General features: G+C 42.3%; 1 protein-coding gene across 1 annotated transcript; it reads left to right on the plus strand.

The window, feature by feature from the left end:
• Positions 1–967: 967 nt before the first annotated feature.
• Positions 968–2,444, plus strand: LOC119844970 (olfactory receptor 52D1-like). Its single transcript, XM_038376573.2, has one exon. The coding sequence runs from the start codon at positions 1,274–1,276 to the stop codon at positions 2,210–2,212; it is 939 nt and encodes a 312-aa protein (XP_038232501.1). The 5' UTR covers positions 968–1,273; the 3' UTR covers positions 2,213–2,444.
• Positions 2,445–17,666: the final 15,222 nt, after the last annotated feature.

The following is a 17,666-nucleotide window of genomic DNA, read 5'->3' on the forward strand; positions in this document are numbered from 1 at the left end:
AGAAACAATGGAAGTAACAGAAGTGCAGGCCTGTAGCCTGAAATACAAAGAACCTTTTGCCCTTCATGCCCATTCTGTTGAGCACAAAGTCATAGTTTAGCATGATCATGTCTGTTTCCATGGGAGAAACTTGGTTCCTTTCCGACATAGGGAATGCATCATGTATCACACTTGTCCAGGTGCTGCAGAAGAAGGTGTAAGAAACCCACCAATACATGTGTGACTTGATTGTGATGAGGTTCTCACCCTAATGTATAACAGTTAGTGATTGGCTTGAGCCCTCAAATACGTGGACATACGGATTTTCCGAAATATTTATTTAGCTGTAACTATTGTGACTAGCATAATCACAGGTTTCAGAGTAGCAGCCGTGTTAGTCTGTATTCGCAAAAAGAAAAGGAGTACTTGTGGCACCTTAGAGACTAACAAATTTATTAGAGCATAAGCTTTCGTGAGCTACAGCTCACTTCCGATGAAGTGAGCTGTAGCTCATGAAAGCTTATGCTCTAATAAATTTGTTAGTCTCTAAGGTGCCACAAGTACTCCTTTTCTTATTGTGACTAGATAATCTCACTTTTCATGTAAATGTCCAAACCCTTCCTGTTTCTTGCTTATCTCATGGACTGAACTACCTTTCTACCAGTCAGTATTATCTATATTTTCTCATGTCCCCTGCTGTTCATCTCCTTTCTAAGGTAACAATCCCACTCTTTTCAGTCAATCTATGCATGACATTTTCACCGGATGATTGATCATTCTTGTTGCCATTGCATGAATCCCTCCAGATCTGCAATATCCTGTGTGAAAAGGGTGCCCAGTACTACACTGAGGAGTTAGAGGAGGGTGAAACATTGACTGACTATTTTCATGGCATTGTATTTCTTGTAGGATTCCCTACCAAATTCTTTCAGGAATCCAATGCTTTGCTCAGTTTCTGTCCATGCCTGCACTATGAAGCAGGGTTTCACAGAGCAGTGTATTGTGACACCCAGATCCCTGTCCTGAGTTCATACAGTTAAATTAGAACATTGTTGCGTGTTTGAGGCATTCAAGTTTTTTCCTCCAATAGGTATACATGTTGCAGTAATTGACATCAAAGTTCATCTTCCATCATGCTGCCCACTCTCTGGCTTGATTGGCTTTCTATATATGTAATAACTATAATATCTTTACTGTTTTAGTTCCTATAAGCATGTAACCCACCACTCTGTACTTCTCTCTCTTCACAGGTGTCTTGAGTATTTCTGAGCCTGTTAGACCCATCGAGCAACTCATGGCAGGCATGAACCTCACTCCCTCTGACCCTTCAATTTTCATCCTAACAGGAATCTCTGGCCTGGAAACTGCCCACGAATGGATTTCAATCCCCTTCTCTATATCCTACATTATCAGCCTGCTGGGAAATTTCACGCTTCTGTTTGTTGTAGGCAAAGAGCAGACCCTGCACAAGCCAATGTATCTGCTGCTCTGCATGCTGGCACTCACAGACATTGCCACGTCTACCGCCATCGTGCCAAAGTCACTGTGTATATTTTGGTTCAATTTGAAAGGCATTACTGTGGGTGGCTGCCTCACCCAGATGTTCTTTCTTCACATGATTTCTATTATGAACTCTGCTATCCTTGTGACAATGGCCATTGATCGCTACGTTGCCATATGTAACCCTCTGAGATACACCATTTTCCTCACCAATGCAAGAATAGCTAAGCTCGGGCTAGTCGGTTTGGTAAGAGCTGTTCTCTTCTCTCTGCCCATGCCTCTGCTCCTGAGAAGGCTGCCATTCTGTGCTAACCGCATTATCTCCACCACATTCTGCGAGCACATAGCTGTGGCGAAGATTTCGTGTGGGGACATAATAGTCAACAAGATGTATGGCTTGGTGATATTGTTTCTAGTCACGGTATTAGATCTGACACTCATTGTCCTGTCCTATGGTCTAATCATCAGGGCCGTCTTCAGAATCTCCTCGAAGAAAGCCAACGAAAAAGCCCTCAACACTTGTACAGCCCACATATTTGTGATGCTGATGTATTATCTTCCCGGTCTCTTCTCCAACCTGACACACCGGTTTGGTCGGGGCATCGCTCCCCACATTCACGTCATCTTGAGCAACCTCTATCTTCTTGTTCCTCCCATGCTCAACCCTATCATTTATGGGGTCAAAACCAAAGAGCTTCGTGACAAAGTTGGCAAATACACCTGCAGAGGTTAATTGCTGGGGGGCCACTGCTTTGAAACCTGTGTGACAAGAGGGGAAAGGAGATTTCCTCGTTAATCAAGGGTACCCTGTCCCAGTTTGGCTGAGGTCAGCATTATGCAAGTTCACAGTTTGAGAAATTCCTCCCACCTAATGTCTTCTCACTCTATCGCCAAACACTGCTCTCCCCATTGCTTAGTTCCCTCTCTCTGACCATCACCTGACCTCAGAAAGTAGAATGTGAATTTGATGAGAGGGCAGTTGCCAGGGAGAAGGGTCTTGCCACCAAGGCCCTGAGGGTGTGACCACTGCCATAGTAAGTGTCTGATCCACGGTAACACTGCAGTGCAGCCACATACTGGGCAGGAGGACTGAGACGTGAGGAAATGACAGTGAACTTTCCTTACATCCCAGAGACAGCTGTTTGTGTTGTCCCTGTTCCCACAAAGTGTCGTTTCTTGTTTCCTTGAACCTTTCCTGTTTTTTCCTTATTTTTCTTATAGTTGCTGTTTAATAAATTATATTTTTTTTGGAATTTAATGTAGTGATCAGTGGGTCAGGGAAGCATCCGGTGTGAATACAGTACCCTGGAGTGGGGACACCGTAGGCCCTGTCCTAAGTGACCATGATGAGAATGGGAGTTCAGCCTCCCAGGAATCCTGGTGTGATGTTATATGGGTATAATATAATATCTCATTGAAAGGTGACACAGGGCCAGAAAGAGTTAATTGACTCATAGACTGACATGACCCATGGCCGAACATTAAAGACTTGTTAGGAAGATATGTAAATGATAGTTGGGTGATTGTATTAGGTTAGAATAGAACTTTGAAATGCAGCCTTCATTGTTAGAGATAGAAGGGTAGATGTTTGCTCAGATCTTGTGATGTAAACAAACAATTCTTGTCTATTACTATAGCTTTGATTCAAAGATCAAAATAGGAATGTTAACATTTATGATGACACTTGAGTGAAATAGTATTATTGCCTATATGTCTCTTTGAAGGTTGTGATAACCTGTAAATAAACGTTTTAATGGATAAATTAACCTATGCTGATTGCCATGATATTTGGGAGACAGAAAGTTAAGCCTATTGTTCTCTCAGGCAAAATGCTGCTGGAAATGTATAAAGACCCTGTGACACGATCCTTCTTTATCTCAGATCTGCTTTGGGTTTCAAGAGCTGGAAACCCTAAGCCATAAGATTTCAGATCCCCAGTCATTTACTGGAGTCACCCTGAATATGGACATAGGACTATAAGCTATAGACTATTTCTAAACGAACTTTTGGCAACTACAAACTCATCATCTCTGCTATGTATCTGGACCTCAATAATTGAACTCAAGTCTGTATGTACATTGATCTTTCAACCAACACTCTCTCTCTTTTCTTTTTTAATAAAGTGTAGTTTAAATAATAAGAATTGGCTCTAAGTGTATATTTTGGATAAGATCTAAGTTATAATTTGACTTGGGTGTGTGGCCAATCCTTTGGGATTGGAAGAACCTTTTCTGTCATATGATGAGAAAAGATTTTTAGAAATTATCATCATCCATTTGACAGGTGTGCCTGGAGAGTGGAAGGTGAGTCCTTGAGGTCAGGCAGGCTTCTGGGTAACGGGAATGGGAATGTTACTTTAGGGAACACACTTTCTGTGTAAGGTGAATTTAACATCACTGCATGATATGGCTTCCCAAAGACTGGTATCATATAAAACCTTTTTACTGTACTATTTTAGTATGGAGTTAGAGCAGTAAACCTGGCATTGTGTATTTGCCCTTTTGAACATCATAAGAAATGAAAGCTGGGTCAAGGAATTGACTACACTTGTGATCACCAACCACTATGAATCACTCCTTTTTCACAGGCTATGTCTACACTGCTGCTTTCAGCGCTAAAACATTTGTCCCTATGCGGTATAAAAAAGAAAACTCTGAGTGACAAAAGTTTCAGAACTAAAATGTGCCAGTGTATACAGAAAAAGCTTCCACTCCTCATTCGGGGTGGTTTTCCTGTAAAGTGAGCTGTGTAGACATAGCCTCCGATTTCAGTTTCTTGACACAATTGAGGCACCCATAGAAATATGCCATTGAAACTTATGAGCCTTTAACATTAAAGAAATTAAGGAAAATTTTAGTTTTCTTTTTCTCATTGTTCTCCAAAGAAAGATTCTGCAAATGCTAAATTCTGTTTCAAAACTGCTACAATGCAAAGACACTGACCTTTCCAAAGCAGCAGGATTACTTCCCAAAGCCACTGAACTTGTAGCTACATTTCAAATTGAGTTCAAAGAAGCCAAACATTCAGCCAGTAAATTATCAGAAAACAGGGCAGACAAATCAAGTCTGAAGAGAAGTGCTTGAGAAAAGCAAAAAGGCAGGGGAGCAGACCAGGGAGGAGAGCTGACCTGCTATCGAGAGCTCCAGGGGAGATGAGCTGGGCGAAAGCAGAATTGCCCCCTGAACAGCTGCCCAGAGGTCCCTCCCTGTGTGAAGGGAGGGCCAACTGCAGGGACAGCTTGAGAGGGAAGCATTCATCTCTCATACGTACACTGAGCTTGACTGATCCCCTTTATTTGCTGTTTGGACTACCACAGCATGGGAGAGACCTTGGACTGAGCTGGCCCTTGCAGATTGTGCCATACCCCAGGAAGAGGCAATTGCTGCCCCCCAAAAAAGAGAAATATCTTGTTACATGTAGCCACCAGAAGGTGCCTTGGAGGTGATCAAACACCCTTCGCTCTGCCTTATCCCAGATGGAGGCTGTGATGGGTTCAGTCACAGAGACCCCATTGGGACTGTCACTTGATGTGCTGAAATGATCACTGAGCCCATTTTCCCTGGCAGCCTGGGCCCCCAGAACCCTGTCTTCTTGAGTCAGACACGCTAGCCTGCTATGACACAGACCCACCGTCTGGGCCTTGCCCCCAAAGCTCCAGCCCTAAATTGAAAACAGCCGAGGAAGATACCTGTCTCCAGCTCTCAGACACCCAGCCCCAATGATGTCTAAACCCAGAAAAATTTGCCTAACACTGTATACAATTTTAAAGAAGGAAAATTCATTAGTTTTTGCCCTCTTTGTTGCTGAAAGAGAGATATGCACAAACTGTTAGCCTCCTCAAGTAACAATTACTTACTCTGGGTTCCAGCCCCCTTAGCTGAGTTACTCCAGCATCAGCAGGGACAGCAGCAGCAGGAGTCCCACAGTCCAAGGGTAGGAGCCAGACCAAAGAGCAGAGGCATGGAAATGCCACAGGCCAGAGAGGGAGAGAAAGTGAACTAGGGACACTAGAATCAGCAAAGTTGTGTCTCAGTCTTTCACATTGACATTGGAATATGACAAGACATTTTCATTTTTTGAGTACAGTGAGCAGGCAGATACAGTTTTCTGCTTTCCTTGCAGACAGTTTTCCAGTGGTTTGAGAGACTTTCCATGTGCCAAAAATGGAATTAGACACTGGAAAAATATAAGAAAAAAGCTTTAGAAACATATACAATCTGCCATACACAAACAGTGTTCTGAAAGGTGGCATTTTTTTCAAACAGTCAAAAAAAGTGGGCTTTATAGTGGCACAATTATCAAATTCTCACAAGATGCTAGGTTTCAGAGTAGCAGCCGTGTTAGTCTGTATTCACAAAAAGAAAAGGAGTACTTGTGGCACCTTAGAGACTAACAAATTTATTAGAGCATAAGCTTTCGTGAGCTACAGCTCACTTCATCGGATGCAATTTATTAGAGCATAAGCTTTCGTGAGCTACAGCTCACTTCATCGGATGCATCCGATGAAGTGAGCTGTAGCTCACGAAAGCTTATGCTCTAATAAATTTGTTAGTCTCTAAGGTGCCACAAGTACTCCTTTTCTTTTCACAAGATGCTGTTACATAAAAAGAGAGAGTATGCTGCAAGAATCACCAATGCACTTCTTGAGCTGGCTAACCAAGGAATTGCACTGCAGGGGCAGGATGCAAGAGAAAAATCAGCAAAAGGGGGAAACTTTGTGGAATTATCCAGTAATTCAGGAAAATGGATTCTGTACTGTTCTTGGTTACAAAGAATGCAGTTTTAACCAAGAAGAAGTGACAGTCTGTTTGAGACACCAGAAAATCTGCAAAACAACAAGGAGTCCTGCGGCACATTAAAGATTATCACATTTATTTGGGCATAAGCTTTCGTGGGCTGGAGCCCACTTCCTTAGAGGCATGAAGTGGAAGCTTCAGTTTGTCAGGTATATATACACATGCAAAGATGGGTGTGTTCCATTACTATTTGGAGGACCAGTGCTAATTCAATCAGGGTGGATGTGGCCCACTCCCAACAGTTGATGAGAAGTTGTTCACAACTTCTCATCAACTGTTGGGAGTGGGCCACATCCATCCTGATTGAATTAGCACTGGTCCTCCAAATAGTAATGTATATGCCATTATGTGGTATGATTGAATGGAACTCTCTTTCATTTGACTGTTTCCCATCAGATCCTACCCATATTTTGTCATCTTCCATCTTTCCTTCTTATTAGGATAAGGAGAATCCCCATTAATAGATGTATGGTATGCTCTTCTTGAAACAGACTGGGAACTATTAAGATCTCTTTGTCAGGGTTTTACATAGAATAGCTCCAAGGTTTCACTCTGTGAAACGCTTTCTGAAAAGTCCAGAAAAGACAGAGCTCTGGCCTGGGCTCCAGCAAAAAGTGAAGCTGAGGTGCAGGACAAGGAGGAGCATAAGAGAGTTATACATAATATTGCCTCAGATTCCCCCTTCTGGTACAGTCACCCAGCATCCACCAGAGAAAGGAAGGGGATCCTCAAAATGCTATCATTTCTGCATTTGGCCTTTAGCTATTTCTAGGCAGCGTGAGACAATTGCTGTGCCCCTGTGCATTCTATCGGGATGTTACCCCAGCAGCCCAGTGAAGATCATTGACCTCGTGAGCTATTCCATTGTTAAAGATGGAGGGGTGGGGGAGTTTCTATAATGAAGATATCCACAAGCTACTGCTAGTGGCACCCAAGTTCTACAGAAAGGCAGCAGAGCCCACAGAGCTCTGAGGAAGCATCTGATCCCTCAGAAGCACCTAGGGCTGTTCTCTGTCAACGATAGGTTACTGGGCTAGACCAACTCTGATCTGATCCACTAGAGCAGGGTTATTAAGTGAACATTTTAAAAATCCTTTGAAAATGGGAAGTGCTTTCTGCAGGGGAGTAAGTTGTGTATTAAGCAGTTACATTCCAGCTGAGCCCAATTTAAACCAGTGCCTTAGAGGTGAAAAGCTGAAAATAGTATCACCAGCCCTGTGAGAGACCTGGTCCATCTTGGGGGATAGAGTATACATTTCTTTTACAAATCCTATTAAATATTTAATTAAAGTGAATATCTCAGGCAAATATCTGATACAAATAAATATGCAGGTGGAAACTAATGGGAGGAAGAGGAACATTCACAGCTGCAGATTCTCTGGGTAGATCAGGAAACCCTGTGGGGAATTGGGGAGTTATGTGTATATTACATATACTGCCACATGAGCCTGAGACAGACAGTTCCTGCACTTCGGATGTCACATTCATTTCTCTCCAGGACATAATTCCAGTAAGTGGCTTGACTCTGGTCACTCATATTGATGATAATTGGGAAGGGGCTGGGTTACCAAGAAGTGGTTTAAAAGGCTGAGTTATTCCTATCCGTGAATTATCTGGCCCTGTACAGAGTAAACACACACACACACACATGCTATTTGGGAAAGTCCCCTGCTCTGTGTAAAAAAATCAGATTGCTCACTGGGTCAGTGTACATATGATAAAGACCTTCAGCACTGTAGTGTTCAGAGTAGCAGCTGTGTTAGTGTTATTTCTCCTTGGCCATCTGAAAGTGTAGCTTCTGTTCATCAAAAAAACCAAGAAATCTGTTCACATATGGACTAATGGAAAGCCATCTCACATCAGAAAACTGCAATATCTTCTGGTAGTTATGGAAAGGCTGAATGACAGCGTTTGTGGGGCTGGGGCCTCATGAGTGACAATGAAAGAGGTCAGGTGATGGTCAGAGAGAGGGAACTGGAGAGAGCAGTGCTTGGTGATGGAGTGATAAGACAATAAGTGTGAGGAACTTCTCAAACTGTGAACATCTACAATACTCAGCTCAGCGAAACTGGGACAGAGCATCCTTGGTTAACAAGGAGACATCCTTTCCAATTCTTGCCACACAGGTTTAAATTCAGTGGCCCCCAGTAATCACCTTCTGTAGGTGTATTTGCCTCTTTGCCATAATACTCTTTGGTTTTGACCCCATAAATGATAGGGTTGAACGGGTGTGGGGGAGAGGGGGAGAAAATAGAAGCTGTTCAGGATTAAGTGAACATGGGGAGTGATGTCCTGACCAAACCAGTGTGTCATGTAGGAGAAGGGAGCTGGAGTATAGGATGTCAACATTGTTTTCAGACTCCACCGGTGTGGTGCTCTGCTCTGTTCAATGTTGATAACAGTTGGCAATATGTGTGTGTTCCCTCTGTGTGCTGCCCTGGCTCTGCAGATCACTGGCACAGCAGACCCAGAGAGAACCCCCAATGACCACAGACTCTGATAGGGTATGAAGGCACCCGACCAGGTTTATTGTCAAACTAAACACAGTCTCTAGCTCCCCGGATCAGATGTCTACAGTTTTGCTAGTACATATGTGCTCCCTGACAATGGACCGGCTCAGTCAGTGGTGGGATTTGCCACTTCCCCCCAGGTCAGACAAAGACACCGCCCCATGGATGCATTCTTATACACAGGTACAAACAAGTTACACATCACTCCTGACGTATTGAGGTGCAACCCCTCTAGGTAGCAAGGTGTCACCACTCACCTTGTACATGTTAGTTCTAACAAAACAACTCTATCCATCATATTGTTCTTCTGAGCCTGTCTTTAGGATGGGTCTGCCTGTTCCTTGTTATCTCTGTGGAATGTGTTCATACCAGGATGTTCTGATATCTAGTGTTCAGTACTTTTTAGGTATGTATCATTTTGCAGTATCAGCCCTTTCCTTGCCAGCTTCTGGCTCACAGCTTAACTTTGCTTTATGTTAGCAAAGTCTTGACCATTACTTCAGTTCAGGCCTCAGGCTTCATACCGGGCCTCTGATACAAGGGATTATGTTTCAGGGCCTCATCTTACTACAAACATCATACAGCTGTGGTCTGTGCAGGTGTTGAGGGCCTTTTGCTGGGCTTTCTTGGGGGAGGTTGTGAGGACAGCCCTGATTATCAGACCATATGACATGCCAATGAGCATTAAATCTAACCCGATGACTACAAATGCTACCGCCCAGCCATACATCCTATTCACTGTGATGTGACTGTGATGTCCCCACATGACGTCTTAGCCACAGCTATATGCTTCCAGTAAGTGTGGGAGATGATGCGATTGGCACAGAATGGCAGCCTGCTCAGCAGCAGGGGCAGGGGCAGCATGAAGATAGCAGCCCTTATCAAACCCACAAGCCCTAGCTTAGCTATTCATGCATTGGTGGTATATCTAAGAGGATTACATATGGCAATCCATAATCCTTGCGCTCGAAGGCCATTGTCATGAGGATGGCTGACTGCATTTATCTCCCTTTACCCAGAAGCCTGCCTGAAAGAAGATAAATGTGGAATTGCAGGACTATTAACTGTAGTCTGTAACCTGTCATTTAAATCAGCTTCTGTAGCTGCTGATTGGAGGGTAGCTAATGTAATGCCGATTTTTAAATAGGGCTCCAGAGGTGATCCAGAGAATTACAAGCCTGTAAGCCTCACTTAAGTACCGAGAAAACTGAAAGTATAATAAAGAACAATACTCTCAGACATAAAAATGAATATAATTTGTAGGGGCAGAGTCAACATGGTTTTTGTAAAGGAAAATCATGCCTCACCAATCTACTAGAATTCTTTGAGGGGGGTCAACAAGTGTGGACAAAGGGGATCCAGTGGATATAGTGTACTAAGATTTTCAGAAAGCCTTTGACAAGGTCTCTAATCAAAGGCTCTTAAGTAAAGTAAACTGCCACAGGATAAGAGGGAAGGTGCTCTCATGGATGCGTACCTGGTTAAAATATAGGAACAAAGGGTAGGTATAAATGGTCAGTTTTCAGAATGGAGACAGGTCGATATTGGTGCCCCCCAAGGGTCTGTTCTGGGACCAGTCCTATTCAATATATTCATAAATAATCTGAAAAAAGGGGTAAACAGTGAGGTTGCAAAATTTGCAGATGATACAAAATTACTGAAGATAGTTAAGTCCCAGGCAGACTGCGAAGAACTACAAGAGGATCTCTCAAAACTGTGTGATGAAATTTAATGTTGATAAATGCAAAATAATGCACATTGGAAAACATAATCCCAAATATATATATATATATAAATGATGGGGTCTAAATTACCTGTTACTACTCAAAAAAGAGATCTTAGAGTCATTGCGGATAGTTCTCTGGAAACATCCACTCAGTGTGCAGTGGCAGTCAAAAAAGTGAACAGAATGCTTGGAATAATTAAGACAGGGATAGATAATAGGACAGAAAATATTATATTGCCTCTATATAAATCTATGGTACACACACATCTTGAATACTGTGTGCAGATTTGGTAACGCCATCTCAGAATATATATATATATATATATATACATATATACACATATATGTATATACATATATATATATATATATATATAGGAATTGGAAAGGTTCAGAAAAGGGCAATAAAATGATTAAGGGTATGGAATGGTTTCTACATGAGGAGAGATAAAACTGGGGCTTTTCAGCTTGGAAAAGAGATGGCTAAGGGGAGATATGATTGAGGTCTATAAAAGCATGACTAGTGTAGAGAAAGTAGATGAGGAAGTGTTGCTTACTACTTCCCATAACACAAGAACTAGGGGTCAGCAAATGAAATTAATAGGCAGCAGGTTTAAAACCAATAAGAATATAAGAACATAAGACTGGCCATACTGGGTCAGACCAAAGGTCCATCCAGCCCACTATCCTGTCTACCGACAGTGGCCAATGCCAGGTGCCCCAGAGGGAGTGAACCTAACAAGTAATGATCAAGTGATCTCTCTCCTGCCATCCATCCAATAAAAAGGAAGTATTTCATCACACAACACTCAGTCAACCTGTGGAACTCCTTACCAGAGGATGTTGTGAAGGCCAATAATATAACTGTTCAAAAAAGAACTAGATTAATTCATGGATAATAGGTCCATCAATGGCTATTAGCCAGGATGGCTAGGGATGGTGTCCCTAGCCTCTGTTTTCCAGAAGCTGGGAATGAGTGATGGGGGATGGATCACTTGATGATTACAGACCCAGTATGGCCATTCTTATGTTCTGGTCTATGAAACCTGATATCTATGTAAAGCAGCCTTCACTGGGCTACTCCAATCTCCTCTCTGCAATTGTCCTAAGGTCTCCGTCTCTGGTAAGGCAGCGTGAAAGTGTGTCTGCTCGCCCAAATGCATCTTATGGTTGCTGCTGTAAGGGGAGATGTCAGCAAACCAGTAAAGTGCCTGAAACCACTATGGCTTATTGCTAAAAGAAGTCAAGTCAGCAAGCTGTAGACTGGTCAAGTCAGCAGGCTTAGCTTAACCAAGGCAGGAGGGGAGGGGGTCTTTAGGTGCTGCAGAAAGGGCAGCTTGACCCCATGTCCTTCCTGATAAGAATTGTGTTGAAGTTGCTGATACATGCATTTTTGAAGAGCAGGATGTGCCCCAGGAATATCTATTGGGGCCTCAAGGTTGCAAACTCTGGAAAAACCCACATCTGGTTAATCAATAATCAGAAGGAACCTCTTGCTTGACCATTGAAACTTCTTACTTAACAAGTTTTCCTTAAAGGACATGTCATTCTATTACTAATGCATAAATAAGGAGAAAAAGTTTGAGGTAGTTGGACTCTTTTTGGACTCTCCCTCAAGATACATCTTGCAGACCCCACCAGCAGATGGAAGATTTGGTCACAGGAAGCCTGCCGCTGTGTCACTCGAGAGCCACACTCAGCTTTCAGAGAAGCAGCTGTGTTAGTCTGTATCCGCAAAAAGAAAAGGAGTACTTGTGGCACCTTAGAGATTAACAAATTTATTTGAGTATAAGCTTTCGTGAGCTACTGCTCACTTCATCGGATGCATGCAGTGGAAAATACAGTAGGGAGATTTTATATACACAGAGAACATGAAACAATGGGTGTTACTATACACACTGTAACGAGAGTGATCAGGTAATTATCAAGGGTTGGGGGTGTTTTACTAACCTGTTGCAGACGTGTGTAAGTGCTTGAGACTAAGTAAAGTTTAGCTTTAAGTGAAAGCACTCGTGTTGTCCTGTTTGTGCCAGCCATCTATCGGTCAGAGAGCCATGTCTCCCCTGATTTATTTCCTGACACCACCTCGCACAGAGTAAAAGTTACCAAGAGCTTTGGGTTGAAAGAACCCTGGGTAACAGCTGCCTGTAACGAGGTCATTCTCCTTTCCTCTCAGACAGCAACTGCCTCTTCCTCTGGTGAGGCCCAACCTTCGAAGGCCAGCTCAGTCCAAGGGCTCTCCCCTACTTGGGTAGTCCAAAGAGCAAATAAAGGGGATCTATCAAGCCCAGTATTAATATGAGAGATGAATGCTTCCCTCTCAGGGTGTCCCTGCAGCAGGCCCTCCCTTCCCTCATGGAGGGACATTTGGGTAGTTGTTCAGGGGGATATTCTGCCTTCCCTCAGCACATCTCCGCTGGAGCTGCCAGTAGCAGGTCTGCTCTCTTCCCTGGTCTGCCACAAAATGAGCTGTTCTCCTGCCTTTTTGTCTTCCTCAAGCACTTCTCTTCAGACTTGATTTGTCTGCCCTATTATTCTGATAATTTACTTGTTGAATGTTTGGCTTCTTTGAACTCAATTTGAAATATAGCTACACTTCAGTGGCTTTAGATGGTAATACTACTCCCTTGAATATGTCTGTTTTTGGATTGTAGCAGTTTTGAAACAACATTTACTACTTCCAGAATCTTTCTTTAGAGCAGAATGAGAAAAACAAAACTATTTTTTTCAATTAATTCCTTTAATGTTGAAGGCTCGTAAACTTCAATGGCATTTTTGCTCGGGAGAATTATTTCTGTGGTTGCCTTCATAGTGTATAAATTCTGAAATCTGACAGGAAGGAGTGATTCATACTGGGTGTTGATAAATTGTGGAGTCAATTGCTTGACCAAGCTTTCATTTCTTATGAAATATGTTCAAGAGACAAGATATGTTCAGTTTGTCACAGTTCCCTAATGTGAGCTGGGAGATGGTGCCGCTATTTTGGGGAACTTTCCTGGCTTCTGCAAAACCCCAGAGCAATCAGCTAGTGAAAGGATCCAAGTCCTTACTCCAACTTGCTTTACCTGGAGGCCTGCCTGACTGACCTTCCACTCTCCCATGCAGCAGAGTCTCCATAACTCTGACAAGGCTGAGAACAAGGATTCCTGGGGTATTGACTAGGGTGAGCCTTAGGGAAAATGGTGTCTTGGGCGAACTTGTGTTTTGGTGCCCTTTTTTAGTTAAGTTTGTATTAGTATTAGCAAAACAATTCAAATGATTTTTTTATAATTTACCAATAAAATACAAAAGGAGAAATGACACAAAATTCAATTCAATGAAATTCAATTTTATTAAGATTCTAAAACTCAGAAGGCAACTCTACGTGACTTTGCTGCCAACAACTCTGCTATTGCTTGTGAGAGATCTATATTTCAAGCTATAGCATTCTCGATAGTCAGGATGGCCAGAAAAGATGCCCTGTCATCTTCCAGGTTCGATCACATATGTGTTTTGTTTCAGAGTAGCAGCCGTGTTAGTCTGTATTCGCAAAAAGAAAAGGAGGACTTGTGTCACCTTAGAGACTAACAAATTTATTTGAGCATAAGCTTTTGTGAGCTACAGCTCACTTCATCGGATGCATATGTGTTTTGATGAGCTTCAACTTTGAGAAGCTCTCGTCTCTTCTTGTCACCAATAGGAGCATGGTTAACAGGATCCTGAGTGCTATCCATGTGCTTGGGAAGTTGCCAACTTCTTGAGGAGCTCTATAGTCCATTGGAAGTAGACTTTTGAGGTAGCCAAATTATTGCCAGAGGTCACCGTTAATGTCAGAGCTCTATACATGGCAACGCACAATGAAGGTCTTTACAGAGCTTCAGCAAAGTTTCTTTGTTAGGGGAGTCCAGTCATGTTATAGAGAAAACCCCAAAGGTTCCTATATTGATTCATTTGCTCAAACTGTTTTTCCATGCACACTTTCACTGGGTCTACAAGCCGACTGAAAAATTCAGTTTTAAACTTGACTTCTGGTTTGTTAATGTTTCATCTTCATATTTGTAATTGAATTGACACTTTTTATAATGGACATGTGTGGCTGATGTAAAGACTATCAACACCAAGATAATTAACAGTTGTCAGAGCTCCTTCATACCTGCCTTCCCTATATTTTATGATATAGTCAGGACAGGTATTTATAAAGTTTGTGTCTGCAACAATGTCAATATTTTCCTCACATTGTATGCTTTTGCTCATGACATTGATTTGAAAGAGGATATCATACCACACCACATTGTAGACAAGAAACTTTAATTCAGTTAGTTGATATGCCAGGGTGAGGGCTTCATAATAGACACCAGCGTCTGCTTGCTCCAATTCCGCCAATATGATGAGGGCATCGTGGACTTCAGCAAGCCATATTATTTTTAGAAAGATCAAGTGTCGTTGTCATGAACCTCTTTATAATGTTCTCTCACTATTCTGTCTCTTCGTTTAGTTGCACACTGAAGCTCCACATGGATGCATGTTTTATCCTTTGCTCTGCTTTAACCCATATTTGGAAGAAATTGAAATGACTATGTGACTTTTCATGACACATGAGAATTTGAGACATGTGCTTCCAATCATTTGACCCCTCAAATGCTAAGGATGATTTTGGATTCAATTTGAAGAGCTTGCAGAAACCAGAAATCTCATAAAGCAGCCAGCACCATTTCAGAACTTCACAATTTTCAAGCTTTCTGTATAAAAACATAATAGAAAAATGGAAATGCTGCTTCTCCAGAGGAAAATCCATGTCCTTTACTTTTGGTGGCCTGTTGGCCAGTAGCAGATCTTCATTTTGGGGAATTAGATTGGGCCATAAAGCAGGATCAGAAATGGCATCACCAACACCTATAATGAGAATGGTTCCATCTCTATCACTAACGGCATCGACATTATTTTGGTCTAGATAAAGAATTTCTGTTTTGTTTGGGTCACTTTATTTCTCTTGCAATGATTCTTGCTACTACTATACAGGTTGACATTAGCAGTTTTCAAGTATCTTTTCATTCTGCCTGCACCTTTCTTCATTGCTGTCATTACGTCAACTTTTCTTTTCCTGTTCTACACACCTGGCATGTTCTTTTTATGTACTAGTGACATTTTGTTTCCTTCCAAGTTTCCATAAATACCAAACAAAAAAAAACAAACCCCAAAGAATTACTAAGTTACCACACTTTTGTCCCATTCTGGCATGTGTTTGTGTTTTAACATCTTTAAGCTTAAACTCTCTGAATCTCAATTTCTAGTGTCATGAAAAATATTATCTGACCTCCCCCCGTAATTTCCCAAAAATGTGAAAATTAAAAATTATAAAACTACAAAAAAGCTGAAAAATAAACAGTCAATTATAAAAAATATAGAACCCATCAGTTATAAAAAATATAGAACCAGAACTCTGCTAAGCCTATTTGTAAGACACCAGAATAACAGGGTGGGGAGGAGGTGAGGGCAGAGTCTATCTCCACTAGAGTTATCTCCCAGTTGAAGGGCCTGAAACCTGTAAATCACAATCCCACATAGTCCTGAAACTAGCAGCAGGAACCCCAGCCACTTCCAGAGGACAACAGAGGCTTGCAGGATGTGGAATTAAGTTAGAGACAGGAATAAAGAAAGGAGCTTGTTTATTGTTGCTACAATATAGAAATGTGCACAACACTTTGCCCCACAGAAACTCTTGAACCAGGAGTTTCTGTGTTTTTTAACTAAAACTGGTGACAACAGAAACAGTTACAAACGGAAAGCCAGAGGGTGGGGATAGGCGATCAGGGATTGAAAAAAAGGGAGATGGGTTTCAAGGAGGTCACACCAGGCAGGCAGCACCGATCTAATGGTTAATCTGCCATTGTTGGTTACATCCCTAAAATAGGGCACAGTGCAGTGAGTCAGCATGCTACTCCCCTGCTGTCTGTGGCCCCTGTGATAAATGATGGGGGCTAGCACCCTTTTATGGGCATCCAGCCAGCCAGTTAGCTATAAAAATCCTTCTTAGTAGCTGTTCTCTACTTGCCTTACCTCTAAAGGGTAAGAAGTCTCACTGAAATGCTTAGGTAAGAGGAAATCTGTTGGCACCTAGACAAAGGATCCAATGCGAAGACTAGAAACTTTTAAAATTGAGAAAAAAATCTTCCCCTTTTTCTGTGTGGTGTTGTTCTCTCTGCTGGAGAGACACAGAGCAGCAGGTATGCTATGAAGTTTGGGCCAGGTATTAAAAATCATCAGCATTATACCTAGAAATTACTCATTTTGAACCACAGATATGGAAGTAGATCAGGAAATGTTTAGTTAGACGTGATCAGGTTTATTTCTTTATTTTGGGCTTGTGGATTCCTCTGTGCTAAACACTGGTGTTTTTGTAACTTTTAAGCTGGAACCCAAGAAAGCCTTTCTTGGTGTTATCTTTTCAGTTGCTCTTTTAAAATCTAGCATCACCCTGATTTTCCAAATGTGTTTTCCTAATTTTATAAATAAAATTTACCTTTTTAAAAAAACATGATTGGATTTCTGTGCCTTAAGAAGTCTGTGCATATATTTTTCAGTTAGCTAAGAGGAATTCAGCTGGTGAAAACAGCTGATTTCTTTTTCTTCCATTTTCTCGGCTCTTCCCCAGAGGAGGGGTGAAAGATCTTGGGGGTACCCTGCAGGAAGGAATTTCCAAGTGCCCCTTTCTGGGCTCTCAAAGGGGTTTTTCACTTGGGTGGTGGCAGCATTTACCAACCCAAGATCAGGGATCTGTAACCTTGGGAGCTTAATACAAGCCTGGAGTGGCCAGTATTCATTTTTAGAGTCCTTGCAGGTCCCCACCTTCTTCACAGAGTGGGGAATCAGCCTTGACAGCCCCTATTCCTACTCCTCTTCACATGTTGGGGAGGCACATGTGGGAGCTGATCCTATACAAATTTACCTCCTCTGGCCTGAATTTGGGGAGGCAGCCCCTGGGACCTAGAGAGTGAAACTTCTGATCCAGGGAAGCAGGGATGACCCTTACCTGCTGATGGCGGGAGGGCACACTTTAAAGATTCCCCCCCAACAGCTCCAGTCACACCCCACTCCCCAGGCAGCCTCCTACCTCTCCCTGTGGAGCTAAAACAGCAGCTTCTCCCTGCAGCTCCAGCTATTTGGTACATACGTTGT

This window comes from Dermochelys coriacea, chromosome 1, assembly GCF_009764565.3.
Source record: "Dermochelys coriacea isolate rDerCor1 chromosome 1, rDerCor1.pri.v4, whole genome shotgun sequence".
NCBI classification, from domain to species: domain Eukaryota; kingdom Metazoa; phylum Chordata; order Testudines; family Dermochelyidae; genus Dermochelys; species Dermochelys coriacea.

Coding starts and splice junctions, on each gene's coding strand:
- LOC119844970 (XM_038376573.2), top strand. CDS start 1,274: ATGGCAGGCATGAACCTCACTCCCTCTGACCCTTCAATTTTCATCCTA.